Source organism: Bos indicus x Bos taurus, chromosome 22 (genome assembly GCF_003369695.1).
Source record: "Bos indicus x Bos taurus breed Angus x Brahman F1 hybrid chromosome 22, Bos_hybrid_MaternalHap_v2.0, whole genome shotgun sequence".
In the NCBI taxonomy this organism is placed as follows: Eukaryota; Metazoa; Chordata; class Mammalia; order Artiodactyla; family Bovidae; genus Bos; species Bos indicus x Bos taurus.
Genome location: NC_040097.1, coordinates 11,773,088 through 11,796,010, shown reverse-complemented (window position 1 = coordinate 11,796,010; position 22,923 = coordinate 11,773,088). Strand labels below are relative to the sequence as shown.

General features: G+C 44.9%; 2 protein-coding genes and 1 pseudogene across 3 annotated transcripts; all 3 read left to right on the top strand.

The window, feature by feature from the left end:
- The first annotated feature begins 558 nt into the window (after positions 1-558).
- LOC113880460 lies at positions 559-1,488 on the top strand (annotated as a pseudogene).
- Positions 1,489-3,679: 2,191 nt separating this feature from the next.
- IQCF1 (IQ motif containing F1) lies at positions 3,680-6,485 on the top strand. Its single transcript, XM_027523284.1, has 4 exons — positions 3,680-3,869; positions 4,055-4,171; positions 4,311-4,373; positions 6,028-6,485. The coding sequence occupies exons 1-4, from the start codon at positions 3,867-3,869 to the stop codon at positions 6,472-6,474; spliced, it is 630 nt and encodes a 209-aa protein (XP_027379085.1). The 5' UTR covers positions 3,680-3,866; the 3' UTR covers positions 6,475-6,485.
- A 5,829-nt stretch (positions 6,486-12,314) lies between these two features.
- Positions 12,315-14,237, top strand: LOC113880958 (IQ domain-containing protein F5). 2 transcript variants are annotated; one of them, XM_027523666.1, is made up of 2 exons: positions 12,315-12,398; positions 13,780-14,237. In XM_027523666.1, the coding sequence occupies exons 1-2, from the start codon at positions 12,395-12,397 to the stop codon at positions 14,223-14,225; spliced, it is 450 nt and encodes a 149-aa protein (XP_027379467.1). In that variant the 5' UTR covers positions 12,315-12,394; the 3' UTR covers positions 14,226-14,237. The 2 variants fall into 2 exon arrangements, with proteins under 2 accessions (XP_027379467.1, XP_027379466.1); XM_027523665.1 differs by lacking the exon at positions 12,315-12,398 and adding an exon at positions 13,142-13,442.
- Positions 14,238-22,923: the final 8,686 nt, after the last annotated feature.

Sequence of the window (22,923 nt, the reverse complement as noted above, 5' to 3'; positions counted from 1 at the left end):
TTACTAGAATTCACTCCCTATGTCTCCGCCTTAAATTGAGCTTAATGATGGGATGCACATACCTCCTGAACAATATTGCAAGTAATATGGAGATGCCCCTTAATCCACAAACCCCTTTTCCATTAGCACATTCCCAGGGAGAACGGAAATAAATGCCCTTGGAATTGAAACTGAAAATAATCCCTCCTATGGCCTCTATTCTTGGCCTTGGTCAGCTGAGACTCTGTAGTTGGGCTCTTCCTCCCTTTCTCCCTTGCTTGCTTCCAGGCAATGGGAAGCCACGAGAGGGTTGAAAGCAAAAACGTAAAATGAGCTGGTTCACAGTAAAGAGAAAACAACTCGCTGCTGTGTGGAGAATTAATTAGTAGAGGTTTGGGGGAAAGAAGGGTGGCCACTTAGGAAGCTATAGTAATAGCAGGTAAGAGGTGATGGAGGTGTGAGAGGGCCCAGCGGCAGAACGGGGAGACAGAGCTGTGTTTGGAGAAGTCAACAGATACTTGTTGACTGTGCAATGAGATGAACGTGGCAACATAGTAGTCAGTGGTGACATTTATGAAGATGAGGAAGACTGAGTGGGGAAAGCAGGATCATGAGGAGGAGGATCAAGACTTCAGTCTGCAGTGTCCAGTAAGTTGCAGGGAAGCTGAGCAGGCAATGAGCTCACTGCTCTGTTTTATAACAAATACAAAGCTCTGTGACTCAGGGGTGTAGCAATATGCCTCCCACCACCCACTCCAATGGGCTCAAGCGCTCTCCTGTCTTCTTCCACCCATGATGGACTCAAGGCCACAGGTGAGGGTGAGGTGAGCCACTGTAGAAACTCTTAGCTCTGTTTGTAGCTCTGAACCAGGCAAAAGACACCAGGTGGGGCCCTTCCTGGCTCTGCCTATTTCTGTCCTCTGCAGACCCACCTGGTCATCATGAGGCCCTGGGACTTCCTCAGATCACAGCCCCAGGGTCACTGAGGTGTGCGTTTCTCTTTCCTAAAACACAGGTGTGCAGTTTGACAGAAGGGTGGGGAGGGGCTGAAAGAACAGCAGGTGGGGCTTAAAACATATCAAATTGATGCAGAGCCCACTAACCACTTCACAGGTTCCATCAGGAAGCCTGCCCATGTCACTGAGGATGCCTCACCTCCGGATCCCCCAATTGGCCTACAGGCACCCCCAGTCTACCCAAAAAAATACAGGAATAAGGAAATCATGCATGTCTCTGTGAATATACTAAAAAACCATCGAATACAGACTTCCCTGGTGATCCAGTGGTTAAGAATCTGCCTTTCAGTCTTTTCTCCATCATCCTATCTTATGTTCAGTTGAATTTGCTCCTTGCTGTCTTCTCACAGGACTTGCAGGATCAAGTGATTCCTGGCCAGGAAGCAAAAACGGAATCATCCTATTCCCTAGTGGATTCGAATGAAAACTGGTAATAAAATCAGGCAAAGCTCCCAAGAGACGACGCTGGAGAAGATCCAAGCTGGGGATATAAGGAGTCTCACATATGAAGTGGCAAACATTTATGCTGTGTCAAGATCACGTGCATCTTAAGGGCATCACGGCAATGAGAACATCACCACTGTCTGAACAGCTCACGAGTATTTTATGGGAGCAATGGAATGTTTGGCTGTGGGTGTTTCCTCACTAGGGATCTGTTTGCTCAGTAATAAGTATGTGAAACATTAAAGAAAAAAAGAAGAATTCACCTTCCAATGCAGGGGATGAGGGTCTGATCCCTGGTCAGGGAACAAAGATCCCACATGTGGTGGGGCAATAAGCCCACACACAACTACTGAGCTGGTGAGCCACAACTAGAGAGAAGCCCCGATGCCACACCAAAGTTCCCGTGTGCCAAAAAGACTCGACACAGACAAAACATTAAAAAAAAAAAAACACTGAACCATGTACTTTAAGGGGATGAATTGTATAGCATCTGCATTATTATACATTCTAACAAAGCTGTTAACAAAAAAAAATTAAAAGCACACCTGAAATGGAAAGATTCAAGGGTTATAGTATACAGAGATCAACTGTATGAGCAGTTGTGAGATGCTTGATACCGAATTGCAAAGTTGAAGAAGATAAATTATCTAATTTCAAGACTTATTGTCTTGAAAAACTATAAAGTTACAGTAGTCAGAACAGGTAAGAATGTAAGAAGAGACAAACAGATCAATGATACAGAATAAAGAAGCCAGAAATAGACTCATATTTACACAGTCTATTGATTTTTTTATGTACCAAGCTAAGTCAATGCAGAAAGGAAATGTATTTTTCAATGGAACAGAAAACTTGACCCCTATCTAACATCATAGCCAAAAATAAATTAATTCAAGATGTATCATAGACCTAAACAAAAACTAAAGCAAAGCTGATACAAAGCTTCTAGAAGAAAACCCATGAGAAATATTTTGTGACCCTGGAGTTGACAAAGATTTCTTAGGGCAGAGAAAGCACTCAGTATAAAATATTGATAGAACTGGACTTCATCCAAATTAAAACCATCTGTTCATCAAAAGACAGCACTTAAAAAGTCACAGATGGGGGAAAAGAACATCTACAGTACATGTATCTGACAAAGGACTCATATCCAGAGTATAAGAGCTTCTATGACTCAGTGATGAAGACAAACAGCCCAATAAAAGTGGGATAAATGCTTAAACCAATACTTCATAAAAGATAGACGAATGGTCACTGAACATGTGCTCCTCATAGCTGGATCCGTGAGCATCTGAGCAGTGAGGGGAGGAATTAAAGTCCCTGCACTCCCAGGACACAGGCACGATTGCACAGATGGAGCCCCGGTAAACGAGGGGGCTGAGTCCCAGCGGGGAGGGAGACTCAAGCAGGAGAGGCCAGGGCAGGGGTGTTGGTGAATGTGGTGACCCTAGGGGCAGGGAGGATATGGGTGCTTTGAATGCCACCAGGATGGACTCAGACTCAATCCAGTGGGCAGGGAGGAGCTGCCCCAGGGGCCGAGAAGCGGAGGGACACAGTATTCAAGCAAGGGGCCTGGGGCAAGCGTGAGGGGGGTGAGCGTCCTTCTCCAGCCCCCATCTTCTCTATCATTCTTCTCCACCTCTACCAGAAGTCCTAAGGAGACCTCTTCAGGGAAGAGCGGAAAGAAGAGAAGAAAGGAGGGGGTCTGTGAGGGTGTCAGTGGGATCAACCCCCTGAATAGGCTCCCAGCCCCAGAGCCTGAGGGGGAAGGAAAGAAGGTCTGCTGGTTCTGGGGGCCTCACAGAGTTCTGCCGTATTGTATGAATGGGTCAGCAACTCAACTCTTCTCTCCTAAGGTAATCATTGGTAGCTGTTTGGTGTATATACCTTACTCCCTCTTTATCTGCATTTATAGCATATATGTATAATTATACATTTTGATGGGTTTTTTTTACCATCCCATACAATGATGGTTTTATATCTCATCTAATGGGATCATAATGATGTTCAGCTTTTTTCACTTACAAATACATCTTGGATACACTTTCTCATCAGTACATGTATATAAAATTATTCTTCAACAGTTATGCTATAGGCTATAGTATAAACGGACTATAAACCATTAGATCCATGCCCAATTTTACCACCTGGGGATGTCACCAATGACTATCTTTATACACCTTTATATCGATGGGCCACTCTTTCCAGTGTCTTGCTTTTGGCCATTTCCAGCAGAAGAGAATGGACAGCACTGTTGCCTCTTCCTTGGATGGGGCTTAACTCTTGGGAGCCATCCTGGTGCTTGAGTCACAACTGGCCTTATGACATCACAGGTCTGCCACCCTGACTCTTTTCTCCCATGCCATGACTAGAGGAACACAGACCTGAGGGGATTTGAACCATCTACACCCAATCCATGTGGAACCAATAATGGTGAGTAAGACAGAGGCTGACACACTAGGCATTTGGGGATGTCCCCATAAATCTCAGGGTGAGAGAACTCCCCCTAACTTCTGACTAGTCTGGGAAGCCCTGTGCACTAGGGCTGTGTGGCTTGCTTACTGGAGAGAGAGGGAGAGCAGCCTCACTCTTGCCTTTCCCCTCTCTGCTGATTGCAGGAGACAGACCAGCCTAAGACAGTTGATGAAAACACTGAAAATAAGCCTCAGGAGAATAAGGGGCTGGTGGAGAATAGTTTACCCTCAGAACCATCGCCGACGTTAGAGAAGGCAGAGGTAAGGGGAGCCCTGACTTGGATGTGTCCGGGCTTTGTGTCCTGATACCGCGGCTAGTGTCTTTGGTATGTTCCAGAGCCAGGAACAGGAATAAACTCTTTCTTGTCTGTCCCCTTTTCCCGTTTTTTTTTTTAAAAAGGCTCAACAAGAGAATAAAGCAGCAACAAAGGGAGCGGATGATGCTGATAAGAGATCAGGAGTGGTATGATCCCCTCACCCAGATGACATGGGGCTGGGAGTGCAAATGTGGGAGTTGTGTTTGTGGAATGGAATGGCCAATATTCTATTTAGAAGCTGGGTTTAATCAGTGGTGTGTATGTGTGTGTGTGTGTATGTGTGTGAGCGTGTGTGCATGTATGTTTGCTTGCTAATTAAGATTTAAAATTTGAAAGTCAAGAGAAGTGAAGATGAGGAAGAGATGAGAGGCAGCATTTTACAGGATGGGGGAAACTTTAAACACTATGATATTGCAGAGGAAGAGAGCAGGTTGTGAATTGGAGCTCGAGCCAAGGATGAAAGGGCAGGATAGCAGAGGAAGCCATTTCTCCAGTAGGTGTGTGGGCTCTGAAGGGAAGAGTCCTGGATCCTGGTTGGGTGGGCAGTCTCAGGTAGACTTTGATAACACTCTGATTATGGAATTCTGGCCTGAGGTTGGCCAACTTGACCCATGTAATACTGGGTGGCCAGAACAAACACATGAAAAGATGCTCAGCATCACTCTTTATCAGAGAAATGCGAATCAAAACCACAATGAGGAACCATCTCATGCCAGTCAGAATGGCTGCTATCAAAAAGTCTACAAACACTAAATGCTGGAGAGGGTGCGGAGAAAAAGGAACCCTCTTACACTGTTGGTGGGAATGCAAACTAGTACAGCCACTATGGAGAACAGTGTGGAGATTCCTTAAAAAACTGGAAATAGAACTGCCACACAACCCAGCAATTCCATTGCTGGGCATACACACTGAGGAAACCAAAATTGAAAGAGACACGTGTACCCCAATGTTCATCGCAGCACTGTTTATAATAGCCAGGACATGGAAGCAACCTAGATGTCCATCAGCAGACGAAAGGATAAGAAAGCTGTGGTACATACACACAATGGAATATTACTCAGCCATTAAAAAGAATGCATTTGAGTCAGTTCTAATGAGGTGGATGAAACAAGCCTATTATACAGAGTGAAGCAAGTCAGAAAGAAAAACAATAATACAGTATACTAATGCATATGTATGGAGTTTAGAAAGATGGTAATGATGACCCTATATGCGAGACAGCAAAAGAGACACAGATGTAAAAAACAGTCTTTTGGACTCTGTGAGAGAAGGCGAGGCTGGGATGATTTGAGAGAATAGCATTGAAACATGTATATTATCATATTTGAAACAGATCACCAGTCCAGGTTTGATGCATGGGACAGGGTGCTCAGGGCTGGTGCACTGGGATGACCCTGAGGGAAGGGATGGGGAGGGAGGTGGGAGGGGGGTTCAGGATGGGGAACACATGAACACCCATGGCAAAAACCACTGCAATATTGTAAAGTAATTAGCCTCCAATTAAAATTAATTAATTAATTAAAAAAATACCAGGTAGCCAGGACACATATACTCCCGTTTTACAGATGGGTGCTCTGAGATTCAGAGGTCAATGTGGTGTATCCATGCCCATTAACCAGAGGGGAACAGAGAAAGGACACCTACTTGGCCTGTGGGTCCAGCCAGCATCCTGCACAGTGCTCCTAGGGATCAGAGGAGGCGTGGTTGCTCATAGGGCATCAGAGACCCTTCGTGGCACACCCTGGGGCTGAAGTGGGTGGGGAATATCCTCTCAATGTCTCCTTTTATTTTTCTCATTAGGTCACAAAACCCCAAAAGAAGCCTCCCGTCAGTGATCCAGAAGCAGTAAAGATCCAGGCCTGGTGGCGGGGCACCCTGGTGCGCAGGACGCTGCTGCACGCGGCGCTCAGAGTGTGGATCATTCAGGCCTGGTGGAGGGTCAAGCTGGCGCGGCTGCAAGATAGCAGGCGGCGGGCAGCTCTGGAGAACTTCACACGGAAGGAGTGGGCAGCAGTCAGGCTGCAGTCCTGGGTCCGCATGTGGCGCATCCGTCGGCGCTACTGCCGTCTGCTCGATGCTGCCCGCATCATCCAGGCCTACTGGAGGTGCCACTCCTGCACTTCCCGGGGTTTCATCAAGGGCTACTACAGAGTCACAGCCAACCAGCTACATCTCGAACTCGAGATCTTGCTGGGCTCAGGGCCTTGCATTGTGACGGAGTGTATTCCCCTTCCAATAAAGCAGTGAAGTGGTCTATACCCAGCCCCTCTCTGCTTGATAAACTCCAGGACATCAGGGCCAAGGGTGGCAAATGGTTAGCATCTCACATGCTAGCTCTGAGGAATTGGCACGGGTTGTCTGAGGCTCTGAGGTTTTCTGAGGAAGAGGATTCTGAGCCCTAGTCCAGACTGAGCAGTTCAGTTCAGTCGCTCAGTCATGTCCGACTCTTTGCAACCCCATGAATCGCAGCATGCCAGGCCTCCCTGTCCAGCACCATCTCCCGGAGTTCACCTAAACTCATGTCCATCGAGTCAGTGATGCCATCCAGCCATCTCATCCTCTGTTGTCCCCTTCTCCTGCCTCCAATCCCTCCCAGCATCAGAGTCTTTTCCAATGAGTCAACTCTTCGCATGAGGTGGCCAAAGTACTGGAGTTCCAGCTTTACCATCAGTCCTTCCAAAGAACACCCAGGACTGATCGATCTCCTTCAGAATGGACTGGTTGGATCCCCTTGCAGTCCAAGGGACTCTAGATTGTGATTGATTAGCAATGTCTGACATAGGCAGGGAAGTTGGGAGTACAGATCTGCCATGTCGCCAACTCAGAGAGCATCACTCATGTTTGGTCAATGGAAATGGTGCCTCTCCCCAAGGCTGGGTATAATGGAAGCCTGGGGCAGGGATGGGGTTGTCCCACACAACAGCACATTTGCCAGGAATTCATTCACCCCAGTCTATTTGCTCTGGGCATGATCTCCCATCCTCATGACTGAGGGGAGCCCACCACCCCAAAGTCTTGATCCTGGTTCCTGTTGTTTCATAAACTGCACCCTGCATCCAACCCCCTGTAAATGGAGGACGAGAAAAGATGGAAGAGGCAGACTACCTCAGATCAGTAGGTGGCAGGTTTAGTAAGCAAGGGAACTTATTTACAAGGCTTGTCTTGGGCAGCTGCAGACAAGTAGATCTCTGTTCTGCACTTGCATGCCAGCATTTTGAAAGTTTATATAGAGGCCTTAATGAGGTTCAGCCACATAAACCATCCAGATATTCTCAATAACACATTACTCTCAAGGCTATATCCTTGAAAATGCCTCTCACTGTGGGAATGGTGGGTAGATCCTACACTTCAAGGACAAGGGAGGCAGTGTTCAGTTCAGTTCAGTTCAGTTGCTCAGTTGTGTTCGACTCTTTGTGACCCCATGGAAACGTCAGGGTTCTCTGTCCATCACCAACTCCCGGAGCTTGCTCAAACGCATGTCCATTGAGTCACTGAAGCCATCCAACCATCTCACCCTCTGTTGTCCCCTTCTCCTGCCTTCGATCTTTCCCAGCATTAGGGTCTTTTCCAATGAGTCAGTTTTTCGCATCAGTTGGCCAAAGTACTAGAGTTTCAGCTTCAGTATCAGTCCTTCCAATGAATGTTCAGGACTGATTTCCTGGAGGATTATTGACTGGTTTAATCTCCTTGCAGTCCAAGGGACTCTCAAGAGTCTTCTCCAACACCACAATTCAAAAGCATCAATTCTTTGGCACTCAGCTTTCTTTGTAGTTCAACTCTCACATCCATACATGACTACTGGAAAAACCATAGCTTTGACTAGATGGACCTTTGTTGGCAAAGTAATGTCTCTGCTTTTTACTGTGCTGTCTGGGTTGGTCACAACTTTTCTTCCAAGGAAAGGGAGGGGATGACGGGCATCCAGTTGCCCAGGTCTCTCTTGTGTGTCAGCAGCAGTACGTCTTTTCAACAACCCCTTCCAAGAACTTCCTGCTCACTTTAGGGGCTGTAACTTCACACTTGGCCTCCAAGTTAGAATCTGAACCCCAAACTGAAAATGGTTAGAGTGCATGGCCCCTGTCCTCATTCCTACCTCAAACTCTGTCCCTCACTCTCTGACCCTGAATGGAGGCTTGGACTCATTCTCTTCCAGACCTTACTGATGTGGGAGGTTCCACAGGCTTGGGGTTGGGGGTGGGGTTAAAGAAGGCATTCCACTTCTAGCTGAACCTTCTGGTGAGTGTCAGCCCCTAGGTGATCACAGATCCAGACCTGAGAAGGCAGAAGCTGGGTCTCCCTCACCCTCTCCCCAGTTTCTGCAAGAACTGGTCCTCTGACCATCCCTTCTTGTGATAAGCTGCCACACTGGGGCCTAAGTGATGATAAAGGGCCAATTAAGAGGTCAAGCTTAGGTTGTCCTTCTGCCCATCTAGGCACTGCTATTTCACGGTTTCCTGCAGAGAGAGGCGGTCTGAGGTCTTGGGTTATTCCCCATCCAAGCTGCAAGCCCAGAAGCCCTACCTCTATCCCGGCTCCATGTGGTCTGCCCTGGCAAGTGGGTCCCTGAGCTCACATTTCCCAGAGGTCTCCTGCTCCAGCTCTCTGTCTTGCACTGGGGCTTGAGCTGTGTCTTTCCCACTTTTTGTCCCTCTGTGTCCTGCCCCTGTGTCTCACTCAGGTTCTGGTCTCTCTCTCTTGCTCTGAAGGATTTCTGTCCCCTCTCCCCTCATTTCCCTTTCTCTCTTGTGTTCAGTGACTCAGAGTTAACAGCAAGGACTTTCGAACCAAACCGAGCTAAGTCACACCAACGTGGCTTCCCCACTCACTGCTGTGTGGCCATGGATATGTCATTTTTCCTATCTGAGCCCCAGTTCCCTGAGCTGTGAAGTGGGGCTAATAATCCTCATCATTCAGTGTGAATGTCAAATAGCATAAAAATCCAGCCTTAGCAAAAGAACAAGGAAAGAAGGTTACATTTACACACCTTAAAAACTGGCAGTCAGAGTGGGAAGGGAATCATGTTTAGTCCAATTAAGAACACCAAAGGTTCCCTACCATCAGAATCAACTGCAAATGTTTGGGGCTTCCCTGGAATGCCCTGGAGCCTGTGCTCAGCAACAAGAGAAGCCACCGCAACTAAAGAAAAACCCACACAGCAAGAAGACCCAGCACAGCCATAAATAAATACATAAAATTACAAAATTTTTAAAAAAGAAGGAAAAAAGTATATACACGAAACTATAATTACATTAGGAGTGTGAGTGTGCATGCTGAGTCACTTCAGTCATGTCTGGCTCTTTGCAGCCCCATGGACTATAGCCCTCCAGGCTCCCCTGTTCACGGGATTCTGGAGGCAAGAATATGGGGTGGGTTGCCATGCCCTCCTCCAGGGGACCTTCCTGACCCAGGGATCAAAACCACATCTCTTATGTCTTCTGTGAGAAGAGTTGAATTGCTGATTCATTTATATAATAGTGGGAACCTCTATGAGGCCCCTAGGACCAGCAAACCTGCTTTCCTTCCCCTTCAGGCTCTGGGGCTGGGAGTATATTCAAGGGGCTGATCCCACTGACACTCATTGACTCCTCCTTATTTCTTTCTGCCCCTCCCAGAAGGGATCTACTGAGGCCCTCTAGGAGGAAACTCTGGTAGAGGTGGCAGAGAATGGTGGGGATAGGGTAGGAGAATGGGGAGAGACCCCAGAATGCTGGTACTTCTGTGGTCACCCGAAGTGGTTCTGAGGGCTGCCTGTGTTTGGTTTCCTGTGCTATGTCCCTTACCCCAGCCTCAGGAGATGTACCCTCATCATGATCAAGCCAGCACACCTGCAAAAACTCCCCTTGGATGATGTTACCCCTGTGCTCCTCAGCCCCTGAGGAGGCTCCTCCCTGCCCACTGGCTTGAGTCTGAGCAGGTCCTAGTGGCATTCAAAACCCCAACACCCTCCTTGCTTCTAGGGTCACCACATCCACCAACACCCCAGTCCCTGGCCTCTTCCCTAATCAGTTGTAAGGTCTCAGCACCTCAGTTTCCTCATCTGTGAAGTGGGATGAACGTCATCAGGGACAGTAGTGACTAGGGGCTAGACTCTGGAGGCAGACTAATGGGGACATTAAACTGATGTGGGTCTCCCAGGATTCTGGCCAACACCTTTATCTTCACAGGGATGCTTCCTGTGCCTTCACTGTCCCAGGCATTGTACTCCACTATTGCCGCATTCTCCAATTTACTCTTGTTCTTTCCACTCTCCCATTCATTATCTTCACATTGACACTCCCTTTCAGCCTTCAATGCCCTCCTCCTCTTCTCTTCAACTGCTCTCCCCCTAGCCCCACACCGATTTCCTCCACACTCCCTCTTCACACTGCAATGCATTTCTGTGACCCCCGGGGCTGTGACCCTGAGGGGACCAGGGCCTCACTATAGCCAAGCGGGTCTTTAGAGGCCAGGAACAGGAAGAGGTGGGGCCCTGTGCGGTGTCTGACTGACCCCCCGTCTCCTCACTGCGACATTGAGGTCCTCAGGGAAAGAAGAAGAATATAGAAGAGTGCTTGAGGCCACTTGAGCCTGAGATGTGGGTCCTGGCTGGTCCTGAGGTCTTAGGGGTTTTCTGGCCTGTGTGGTTCTTGCTTTCCCTGCTAAGTCGCTTCAGTCATGTCTGACTCTGTGCGACCCCATAGACGGCAGCCCACCAGGCTTCCCTGTCCCTGGGATTCTCCAGGCAAGAATACTGGAGTGGGTTGCCATTTCCTTCTCCAATGCATGAAAGTGAAAAGTGAAAGTGAAGTCGCTCAGTCGTGTCCGACTCTGTGCTACCCCATGGACTGCAGCCTACCAGGCTCCTCCGTCCATGGGATTTTCCAGGCAAGAGTACTGGAATGGGGTGCCATTGCCTTCTCCTCTTGCTTTCCCAGGGACCTAATAAACAGGAGACTTACAGATAGATAAGACATAGGAAGTTTAGCCACAGGAAGGGAGTTTACTTTGTTCCCCCAACTCTGATATCCTCATCAGAGATGATCATTGTTAATTTTTGTGGATATCTTCCTAATTTCTACCACCTTTTAAATTAATACCTTTACAGGATATGTGTATAAATCTATGCTTTTATTTAGTTCATTTTGATTTGATGAACTTGCTAATCTTGCTAAATCTTGTACAATCTTCTATATCAGTACATAGAGGGCACACTCGTTGCTTTTAACTGTTATTTGGTATACCATTGTTTAAACGAACTGAAATCAGGACTGCCCTGGTGGTCTACTGGCTAAGACTTTGCACTCCCAATGCAAGGGGCCCGGTTCCACCCCTGGTTGGAGAACCAGATCCCACATGCCACAGTTAAAAGATCCCAAATGCTGCAATGAAGATCAAAGATTCTAAGCATGACAGCTACCATCTGGCACAGCCAAACAAACAAACAAATAAAAATAACCATTAAAATAAATTAATTGAATTCTATCATACTCAGTGAAGTAAGTCAGAAAGAGAAAGACAAATACCATATGATACTCATATGTAGGATCTAAAATATGACACAGATGAACTTATCTACGGAACAGAAACAGATTCACATAGATAACAAACTTGTGGTTGCCAAAGAGGAGGAAGAGTTGGGGAGAGATGGACTGGGAGTTTGGGATTAGCAGACACAAACTATTATGTATAACATGGATAAACAAGGTCCTACTGTGTAGTGCAGGGAACTGTATATTATATCCTATGATAATCCATAATGGAAAAGAATATGAAAAAGAATGTATATATATTATATATAACTGAACCACTTTGCTGTATAGCAGAAATTAACACAGCATTATAAATCAATTACTTCAATAAAATAAATTTAAAAAACAAATGAACCAAAACCCTCTTAACGAATACCAGGTAGGCTTTAATGAGCAACGTTATATACCTTTCCATCAGTGGGTCAGTATTTGAGGTGTTCTTCTTTGTAGCCAGAACTGTGTTCATTTAGGTTGGAAAGAAAGGACAGGTTCTTAAGTTTTCCTTAGAAGGGGCTCAGCCGTTGGGAGTCATTCTGGTGCCTGAGTCATAGGTGCCCTTATGACATCATGCTCTCTCCTTCCTCCCCTCCATCTCTTCCGGCCAGAGCACTGGCTTGGACAGCAGACCTGAAAGCAATGGGAACATCTAGCCCCTAACCATGGGTAATTTAGTAGAGTTAAGACCTAAGGGGGTTTGACTATCCAACCCAAACAATGGGCATTTAATGTCTTATGAGATAGATCTACCCAAGCTTTCTGGAGCTGGGTACATCTCCATAGTTAGCTCAGGATTGGATCCCTTCTCATGTCTGAGATCCTAGGAAAGTCCAGGAAGCCTCGTGTGTGGCTGACTTGGCACCTAGTGGTGGGGAGGGCACCCTTACTTTTATGTTTTTCTCTCTAACCTCTGATAAGGACAGCAAACCTTCCAAATTATAATCACAGGTTATGATGAAGTCTCACTGATAGAACAGAGCTTGAAGGAGCAAAGGAGAGGGGAGCAAGGGATTCCACTTCCAACACCCTACCCACACCACTGCCACTGCCCTCCCACCCTTCCCTGGGTAGATGGATCTGGGATACTGTGTTGGGGAGAGCCTTGACTTGTGTTATCTCTGGCCCTTGTGGCCCAGTGGAGTGACTCAAAGGTCTGTGACCATGTAATTTATTTTCCAAAGGCAGATGCTTCAGGGAGTGAAAGGGGCACTTATCAACATCACACCAGGACAACAGGCACAGACCCAGGATATGCTAGGCAAACTGGGACGAACAGCCACCACACAGAGTAGGAAATGGAGAGGGGGTGACCCCTCCTTGGCTGTCTTTTCCCCCTATTTCTTCCTTAGGTTGAGAGTCTAGCCAAGGTGTGTGCTAAGGAGGAGGGCAAAGAGTGTGAATCCAGGCCTCACACGGTTGAGAGACTCAAAGTGAGGATTGTGTTTGGGCAATGCAAAGGCCAAGGTACAGGAAGACTGGGGTGTGTGAGCGCATGCACATATGCGCGTGTATCTTTGTAATGAAGTACGTGTTGACTGGTGTTAAGAGCTTAAAGTGTGTGAGGTGCAGGAATCTTTTAACATTTTGGTGAGGCAGAGGGAGGCAGCAGGCAGGTTTAACCTGAAGTCAGAGGTGAGACAGCAGGGAGAGCAAAAATGCCACTCTTCCAGCAGATGAGAGGCGACGGAAGGGAAGAGTCATGGTTCTCAGGTAGGTGGTCAGGTCCAGGTGAAATGGCTATCTCTTTCACTTCTAGATCAGGGTGTTCCTGCTGTAGATGGTCAACCAGGTCCGTGCAAAACTGGGTAAGGTTGCAAGTGCAGGTGCACCTCCATTGTACAGACGGAGACCCTGAGACCCAGAGGACAAGATGAGGCTCCCATGTCCATTAACCGGAGAGTGGCAGAAGCAGGACACTTAGTCGATCTCGAGGTGCAGCTGCTGCTCACGACAGATCTCCCAAACGTCAGAGAAATGGCCCCTTCCTGCCACAACTTAGGGCCAAAATGTATGTGTTTCTTAAGTGTCCTCTGTTTTCTCTTTTAAGGCCCCAAAGTAAGAATCATGAGAAAAGAAGAAAACAAGGCGATTGTTTCCATTCAGGCCTGGTGGCGGGGCACTCTGGTGCGCAGGACGCTGCTGCATGCGGCTCTCAGAGCATGGATCATTCAATGCTGGTGGAAACAGAAACTGGTGCTGCTGATGGAGAACAGGCGACGGGTGGCCCTAGATGCCTTCGCAAGGCAAGAATGGGCAGTGGTCAAGCTACAATCCTGGGTCCGCATGTGGTGCATCCGCCTTCGTTATTTACGTTTGCTCCATGCCGTCCGCATCATCCAGGTCTATTGGCGCTGGCATAGTTGTCATACCCGTGGTTTCATTCAGGGCCATTATGACCTCAAAGAAAACCAACTGAATCTTCAACTTGAAATCTCTTTGGGTTCACAAGCTTGTAGAGTACAACAATGCATACCACTTCCAATAAAGGAATGACCAGGTCTGCTATATCTGTGTCCCCAGCTCTTTTGTCAGACATACCTCAAGAAGGTCATTAGGCTAAGGATGGCAAACACTTCAGTTCAGGTTTAGTTCAGTCGCTCAGTCGTGTCTGACTCTGCGACCCCATGAATCGCAGCACGCCAGGCCTCCCTGTCCATCACCAACTCCCGGAGTTAACTCAAATTCATGTTCATCGAGTCGGTGATGCCATCCAGCCATCTCATCCTCTGTCATCCCCTTCTCCTCCTGCCTTCAATCACTCCCAGCATCAGGGTCTTTTTCAATGAGTCAACTCTTCGCATGAGGTGGCCAAAGTACTGGAGTTTCAGCTTTAGCATCATTCCTTCCAAAGAACACCCAGGACTGATCTCCTCTAGAATGGACTGGCTGGATCTCCTTGCAGTCCAAGGGACTCTCAACAGTCTTCTCCAACACCACAGTTCAAAAGCATCAATTCTTTGGTGCTCAGTTTTCTTCACAGTCCAACTCTCACATCCATACATGACCACTGGGAAAACCATAGCCTTGACTAGACGAACCTTTGTTGGCAAAGTAATGTCTCTGCTTTTCAATATGCTGTCTAGGTTGGTCATAACTTTCCTTCCAAGGAGTAAGCGTCTTCTAATTTCATGGCTGCAATCACCATCTGCAGTGACTTTGGAGCCCCAAAAAATAAAGTCTGACACTGTTTCCACTGTTTCCCCATCTATTTCCCATGAAGTGATGGGACCAGATGCCATGATCTTAGTTTTCTGAATGCTGAGCTTTAAGCCAACTTATTCACTCTCCACTTTCATTTTCATCAAGAGGCTTTTTAGTTCCTCTTCACTTTCTGCCATAAGGGTCGTGTCATCTGCATATCTGAGGTTATTGATATTTCTCCCAGCAATCTTGATTCCAGCTTGTGCTTCTTCCAGCCCAGCGTTTCTCATGATGTACTCTGCATATAAGTTAAATAAGCAGGGTGACAATATACAGCCTTGACGTACTCCTTTTCCTATTTGGAACCAATCTGTTGTTCCATGTCCAGTTCTAACTGTTGCTTCCTGACCTGCATACAAATTTCTCAAGAGGCAGATCAGGTGGTCTGGTATTCTCATCTCTTGAAGAATTTTCCACAGTTTATTGTGATCCATACCGAAAGAGGCTTTGGCATAGTCAATAAAGCAGAAATAGATGTTTTTCTGGAACTCTCTTGCTTTTTCCATGATCCAGCGGATGTTGGCAATTTGATCTCTGGTTCCTCTGCTTTTTCTAAAACCAGCTTGAACATCTGGAAGTTCACGGTTCATGTACTGCTTAAGCCTGGCTTGGAGAATTTTGAGCATTACTTGACTAGCATGTGAGATGAGTGCAATTGTGCGGTAGTTTGAGCATTCTTTGGCATTGCCTTTCTTTGGGATTGGAATGAAAACTGACCTTTTCCAGTCCTGTGGCCACTGCTGAGTTTTCCAAATTTGCTGGCCTATTGAGTGTAGAACTTTCACAGCATCATCTTTCAGGATTTGAAATAGCTCAACTGGAATTCCATCACCTCCACTAGCTTTGTTTATAGTGATGCTTTCTAAGGCCCACTTGACTTCACATTCCAGGATGTCTGGATCTAGGTCAGTGATCACACCATTGTGATTATCTGGGTCGTGAAGATCTTTTTTGTACAGTTCTTCTGTGTATTCTTGCCACCTCTTCTTAATATTTTCTGCTTCTGTTAGGTCCATACCGTTTCTGTCCTTTATCAAGCCCATCTTTGCATGAAATGTTCCCTTGGTATCTCTAATTTTCTTGAAAAGATCTCTAGTCTTTCCCATTCTGTTGTTTTCCTCTATTTCTTTGCATTGATTGCTGAGGAAGGCTTTCTTATCTCTCCTTGCTATTCTTTGGAACTCTGCATTAAGATGCTTATATCTTTCTTTTTCTCCTTTGCTTTTCGCTTCTCTTCTTTTCACAGCTATTTGTAAGGCCTCCCCAGACAGCCATTTTGCTTTTTTGCATTTCTTTTCCATGGGGATGGTCTTGATCCATCTCCTGTATAATGTCATGAACCTCCATCCATGGTTCATTAGGCACTCTATCAGATCTAGTCCCTTAAATCTATTTCTCACTTCCACTGTATACTTGTAAGAGATTTGATTTAGGTCATACCTGAATGGTCTAGTGGTTTTCCCTACTTTCTTCAATTTAAGTCTGAATTTGGCAATAAGGAGTTCATGATCTGAGCCACAGTCAGCTCCCAGTCTTGTTTTTGCTGACTGTATAGAGCTTCTCCATCTTTGGCTGCAAAGAATATAATCAATTTGATTTTGGTGTTGACCATCTAGCGATGTCCATGTGTAGAGTCTTCTCTTGTGTTGTTGGAAGAGGGTGTCTGCTATGACCAGTGTGTTCTCTTGGCAAAACTCTATTAGTCTTTGCCCTGCTTCATTCCATATTCCAAGGCCAAATTTGCCTGTTACCCCAGGTGTTTCTTGACTTCCTACTTTTGCATTCCAGTCCCCTATAATGAAAAGGACATCTTTTTTGGGTGTTATTTCTAAAAGGTCTTATAGATCTTCATAGAACCGCTCAACTTCAGCTTCTTCAGCATTACTGGTTGGGGCATAGACTTGGATTACTGTGATATTGAATGGTTTGCCTTGGAAACGAACAGAGATCATTCTGTCGTTTTTGAGATTGCATCCAAGTACTGCATTTCGGACTCTTTTGTTGACCATGATGGCTACTCCATTTCTTCTAAGGGATTCCTGCCCACAGTAGTAGATATAATGGTCATCTGAGTTAAATTCACCCATTCCAGTCCATTTCAGTTTGCTGATTCCTAGAATGTCGACATTCACTCTTGCCATCTCCTGGTTGACCACTCCAATTTGCCTTGATTCATGGACCTAACATTCCAGGTTCCTATGCAATATTGCTCTTTACAGCATCGGACCTTGGCTCTATCACCGGTCGCATCCACAACTGTGTATTGTTTTTGCTTTGGCTCCATCCCTTCATTCTTTCTGGAGTTATTTCTCCACTGATCTCCAGTAGCATATTGGGCACCTACCGACCTGGGGAGTTCCTCTCTCAGTATCCTATCATTTTGCCTTTTCATACTATTCATGGGGTTCTCAAGGGAAGAATACTGAAGTGGTTTGCCATTCCCTTCTCCAGTGGACCACATTCTGTCAGACCTCTCCACCATGACCCACCCATCTTGGGTGGCCCCACAGGACATGGCTTAGTTTCATTGAGTTAGACAAGGCTGTGGTCTGTGTGATTAGATTGACTAGTTTTCTGTGATTATAGTTTCAATGTGTCTGCCCTCTGATGCCCTCTTGCAACACCTATCGTCTTACTTGGGTTTCTCTTACCTTGAAAGTGGGGTATCTCTTCACGTATTTGCCAAGATGGCAAATACTTGGCATCTCATAAATCAGCTCTGAGGAAGAGACAGGGTTTGCCTGGGGTTCGGTGTGGAGGATTTTAAGAGTCTGGTGCTGGATAAGTGGGGTCTGTGGTTGATTAGCAGTGTCTGCTGCCATGGCTAGGAGAGTTGAAGTTGCAGGGCTGCCAAGTCCGCCAACTCCAGGGAGGCTCCTTCAGTGTGTGGTCTATGTAAATGGTGCATCAATGTAATCATGCAACATGGAGGCCTGTGTCATCTTTTGCTCTTTTCCCCAAAGTCTTTAAAAACTACTATTTAAAAATGGTGGTAAATATATACAACATAAAATTTCCCATTTTAACCATTTTTGAGTAAAGAGCTCAGTAACATTACGCATATTCACATTGTTGTACAACTATCACAACTGTCTCCAGAACTTTATCTGCAAAATTGAAACTCTGTACCCACAACCTCCGGCAACTACTATTCTACTTTTTTGTCTCTATGAATTCGATTACTCTAAATGCCTTGTATGAGTGGAATCATACAATATTTGTCCTTTTGTGATTATCTCACTTAGCATAAGGTCTTAAAGGTTCAGTTGTTTAGAGTATTTTTATATTAATGCTACCCTCTTGCCTTTCTCAGGGACTGTTTCTGTTGATTTACTTTTTCCCTTTGAATGGGCCATAATTTTCCCTTTCTTTGTATGCCTTGTAGTTTTTTGTTGTTGTTGTTCTTGTTGAAGACTGGACAATTGAGGGAACTTCCCTGATGGCCTTGTGGCTACGACTCCATGCTCCCAAACCAGGGAGCCTGGGCTCAATCCCTGGTTAGGAAACTAGATCCCATATGCCACAGCTAAGAGTTTGCATGCCACACATAAGACCCAGTGTACCAAATAAATACATGACATGAATGTTAAAAAAATGGTTGGACATTTAATCTCACAATGTGGTTCTTCTAGAGGTCAGATTTTCACTCTTTCCCTGATTTTGCTGTTTTTGTTGGTTTGTTGTAGGGAGTCTCTGTGATGAGGATCAAAATAAGGTGTAAACTTAAGATCATCTTTGGGGTTTTCTGGGCCTGCACATTTCCCTGGGAATACATGGTAACTTTTAAAATTCTCCTTTATATGTGGTTGCTTTTACGTGTCCTAGTCCTTGATTGTCTGGCTTCCAAAAAGGGGAAAAAAAGAAAGGAGGAGGAGGGAAAAAGGTTTTCTTTAAATCCTGTGGAAGTCACTTCAGGTGGAGGGTGAGGGCGTTGCAACAATTGTCTATGGGACTTGAAATGAAACAGTGCACCCCCCCCACCCGTTTCTGTACCTCTATGATAACAAGCAGCCATCAGCAATCTAAGCACAGATCCCCACCAATATTGAAGCACAGACTCTATTGCTTACCTTTGATTCTGCAAGCTTCGTACACATTTCTCTAGAACTCATTTATGGCTGCCTGCCATAGTCTTGCGGGTCATGATGAGAGCTGAAATTAACCAAAATTAGCCACAATTTACTGTCCAAGTTTCTGGAATTATGCCTTCAACTAGACCGTAAAGACTCTACCAGTAAACTGAACTAATAAACAAATTCGGTAAAGTTGCAGGATACAAAAATCAATTGCATTTCTATTTACTAAAAATAACCTATCTGAAAAAGAAATTAAGTCTCATTTACAACTGTATCAAAGACAATAAAATACCTAGGAATACATTTAACCAAGGAGGTAAAAGATCTATATATTGAAAAAAAAAATCTATATATTAAAAGCTAACAGAATGGAAGAACATAAATACATGGAAAGATATCCCATGTTCAGGGCTCAGAAAAGTTAATATTGTTAAAATATCCTTACCACACAAAGCAATCAATAGACTCAGGGCAGTCCCTATCATAATTACAATGGCATTTTTCACATAAATAGAAAAAAAATGATCCTACAATTTGCATATAACCATAAAAGACCTTGAACCAGTCAAAGTATTGTTGAGAAAAGAGAACAGATCTGGAGGCATCACACTTCCTGATTACAAATTATATTACAAAACCATAATAATCAGAGCAGAATGGTATTGGAAAAAAAACAGACACATAGACCAATGGGACAGGATTGAGAGTCCAATAATGAACACATACATATATGTATGGTAAAGTAATATTTGACAAGGGTGCCAAGAAAATACTATTGATAAAGAATTGTCTTTTTCAGTAAATGGTGGGAAAACTGGATATCCACATGCAAAAGAATGAAATCGAACCACTCTTTTACATCACATGCAACCAACTCAAAGTGGATCAAAGACTTAAGTGTAACACCTAAAACCACAAAACCCCTAGAAGAAGAGAAGGGAAAAACTGCTTGACATTGGTCTTGGCAATTATTTTTTTTATATGTGACATCAAAAGCACAGGCAACAAAAGCAAAAATAAACCCAAGTGAGATACAGGAAATTAAAAAGCTTCTGCACAACAGAGGAAACAATCAGTAATATGAAAAAGCACCTTACAGAACAAGAGAAAGTATTTGCAAGACTTGTGTCTGATAAGGGGTTAATAGCTAAAACATACAAGGAACTCAAATAACCCAATAGTGAAGAAAAGCAAAAACAAACAACAACAAAAGTAAACCTGATTTTAAAATGGCCAGTGACCTGATTAGACATCTGTCCAAAGAAGACATACAAATGGCTAACAGATGAAAAAGTACTCAACACCACTAATAATGGAAATGCAAATCAAAACCATGTGAAATATAACCTCATACTTGTTAGAATGGCTATTATCAAAAACATAAATGGTAAGTGTTGACGAGGGTGTGGAGATGAGGGAATCCTTGTACATTGCTAGAGGGACTTAGAAGTAAAAATCCACAACAAAACATTAGCGGATCAAACCCAAAAATGTACAAAAGAAATTATGCACCAGGACCAAGTAGAAATTTATATCAGGTAAGCAAAGCTTCTTCACTTTTATTTATTATTTTTAGAGAGTGAAGGAGGCTTTTAAAATAATTAATTACTCAATTAGGCTGCATTGGGTCTTAGCTGTGGCATGTGGGATCTTTCAGTGCAGCATGTGGGTTATTGTGGCACAAGGGCTTCTCTCTAGTTGTGGCATGTTGGCTTTTCTCTGTAGTTGTGGTGTGGGCTCCAGAGTGCATGGGCTCAGGAGTTGTGGTACAGGCTTAGTGGCTGCGGTGTGGCAGGCTTAGATGTCCCCTAGCATGTAGGATCTTGATTCCCTGACCAGGGATCGAGTCTGTGTCCCCTGTACTGGAAGGCAGATTTTTAACCATTGGACCACCAGGGAAGTCCCAAGGCTACTTTAAACATTCAAAAATTAATTGACCCACCATATCGACAGGCCAAAGAAGAGAAATCACATGGCTATTTAATATAGACAGAAAAATCATTTGACACAATCCAATGCCTATTCATGATAAAAAGGAAATTCTTAGTGAGTTAGGAATACAGGGAACTACCCTAACTTGATAAAAAGAAACCTATATCTAACATCACACTTTTACTGTTTCTTGGTATGGTGAGTGATTTTCTACTGTATAATGGACATTTTGGATATTAGGAGGCTCTTGATGCTATTTAAATCTTCTGTTCTAGAAGGCAGCATCCTGTTTAGGTTTAGCATGTGGATGCTGGCCTACTTTTGTGGACCCTATTTCCAATGAGAACTTTCTTTTCTGGGTTCCTTCAATGCAGTTCTGGTCTGCTTTATTCTTTTGGTTCCACTGGACCCCTTCTGGTGCCACCTGCAATGTTGAAGGCATTTTCCTAGGTTCCTTCTTGTCGTTAGATGGAGGGTTTAGGATGTTGGACTTCTGAAGTAGAGAGCAATACCCTGGCCTGTTCTCTGACCAGCTGATGCCAAATGGGTTTCCTACTCTGTCTCCGTTGGTGCTACTGGATGAGAGAAGGGCCTACTTAGACTGTACTTTGCTGTTGGGTAGAGGGCCAGGAGGCTCCTGTTCTGGATCTTCTGTGGCTGGACAGACAGCCAGGGGCTGCTGGGTCTGGATTGCCTTCTGAGTGGAAAGCGAGGAGATTCTAGGCCTTTTGGAGCTGGGGTACAGGAGGACCCCACTCCTTCTTCCCATCTAGTTTGTGGTGGGAGATGCGTTGGCCTACTCAGGTTCTGCTTTTACTGTTGTGGGCAGATCAAGCCTGCTTCTGCCAGCAGATGAGAAATGCAGTGGGTTAGCCCACATGGATTGTGCTATTACTGCTGCTGAGGACAGACTGCGTCATCACTGCTGGCAGATACGGGGTGTGGTGTGGGTGGATAAGCCTGGGTTCCACTGTTGCTGTGAGCAGATTATGCCTACTGCTACCAGTGAGCGTGGGGCATGGGATGGGTTGGCTTATACAGGTACTGGAGTCACTTCTGTAGGCAATTCGGTCTGCTGCTGCCACTAGACATGGATCTCCCTGCTGAGTCTCTGCTGGGCTTCTCTTACTTTGACCAGAGGGAGCATGCTTCTCACTTTGTTTTCTTTTGCTTTCCCTATGCCTGCTGTTGGTACTAGGTTGCAGACGTATCTGATGTCCAGTGTGAGATGTATGGCAGAGAAAACAAAACCCAGGGAATTCATCGAGGTGCACCTTTAAAAATATTGAGATTCCTAGATAATCTGTCATCTTTCCACATTTCAGAGTCCTTTTATGATTGTCTGTTGGATTATTTCCAGAGTATTTAGTTTGTGTTCAGAGGAGAGGAAAGGGAGGGAAATGAGTTACACCATCTAGTAGAAATGGAAGCTCTCACTCCTAGGTTTTTAGCTAAATAGAATGCAAAACTTGTTTACACACACACACAAAACCAAATATGTATAGCAGATTAATTTCTAACCACTCAAACTGGAAGAAACTCCAAATCCTTCACCTGGTAAAAACTTCTGATAACATTCTTTAAATGGAATACCACTCAGCAATTAAAACAAATGAGTACACACAATACCAGAGAGAAGTTTCAGACACATTATGCTAAATGAAAGGAAGCCAGACTCAAAAAGCTACAAAATATTCCTTTTACGATGTCCTGGAAAAGGGAAAACAATAGGTACAGAGTACAGATCAGTGGTTACTAGAGTCTGGTGGAGAGTAGTGGGCGAGTACAAAGGAGTACAGAAGAATCCTGCTTTATGTATCTAGAAGCTCAGTTATTGGGTACATATATATTCTATATCAAGGAATCATTGTGACTGTTGAAAGATATGACAATACTGATGTTATGTTTTTTACAAAGGTCTTCTATTAAGAACACATATTAAAGTACTTATGGATTGAGTGGTATGATTTTTATTGTTTGCC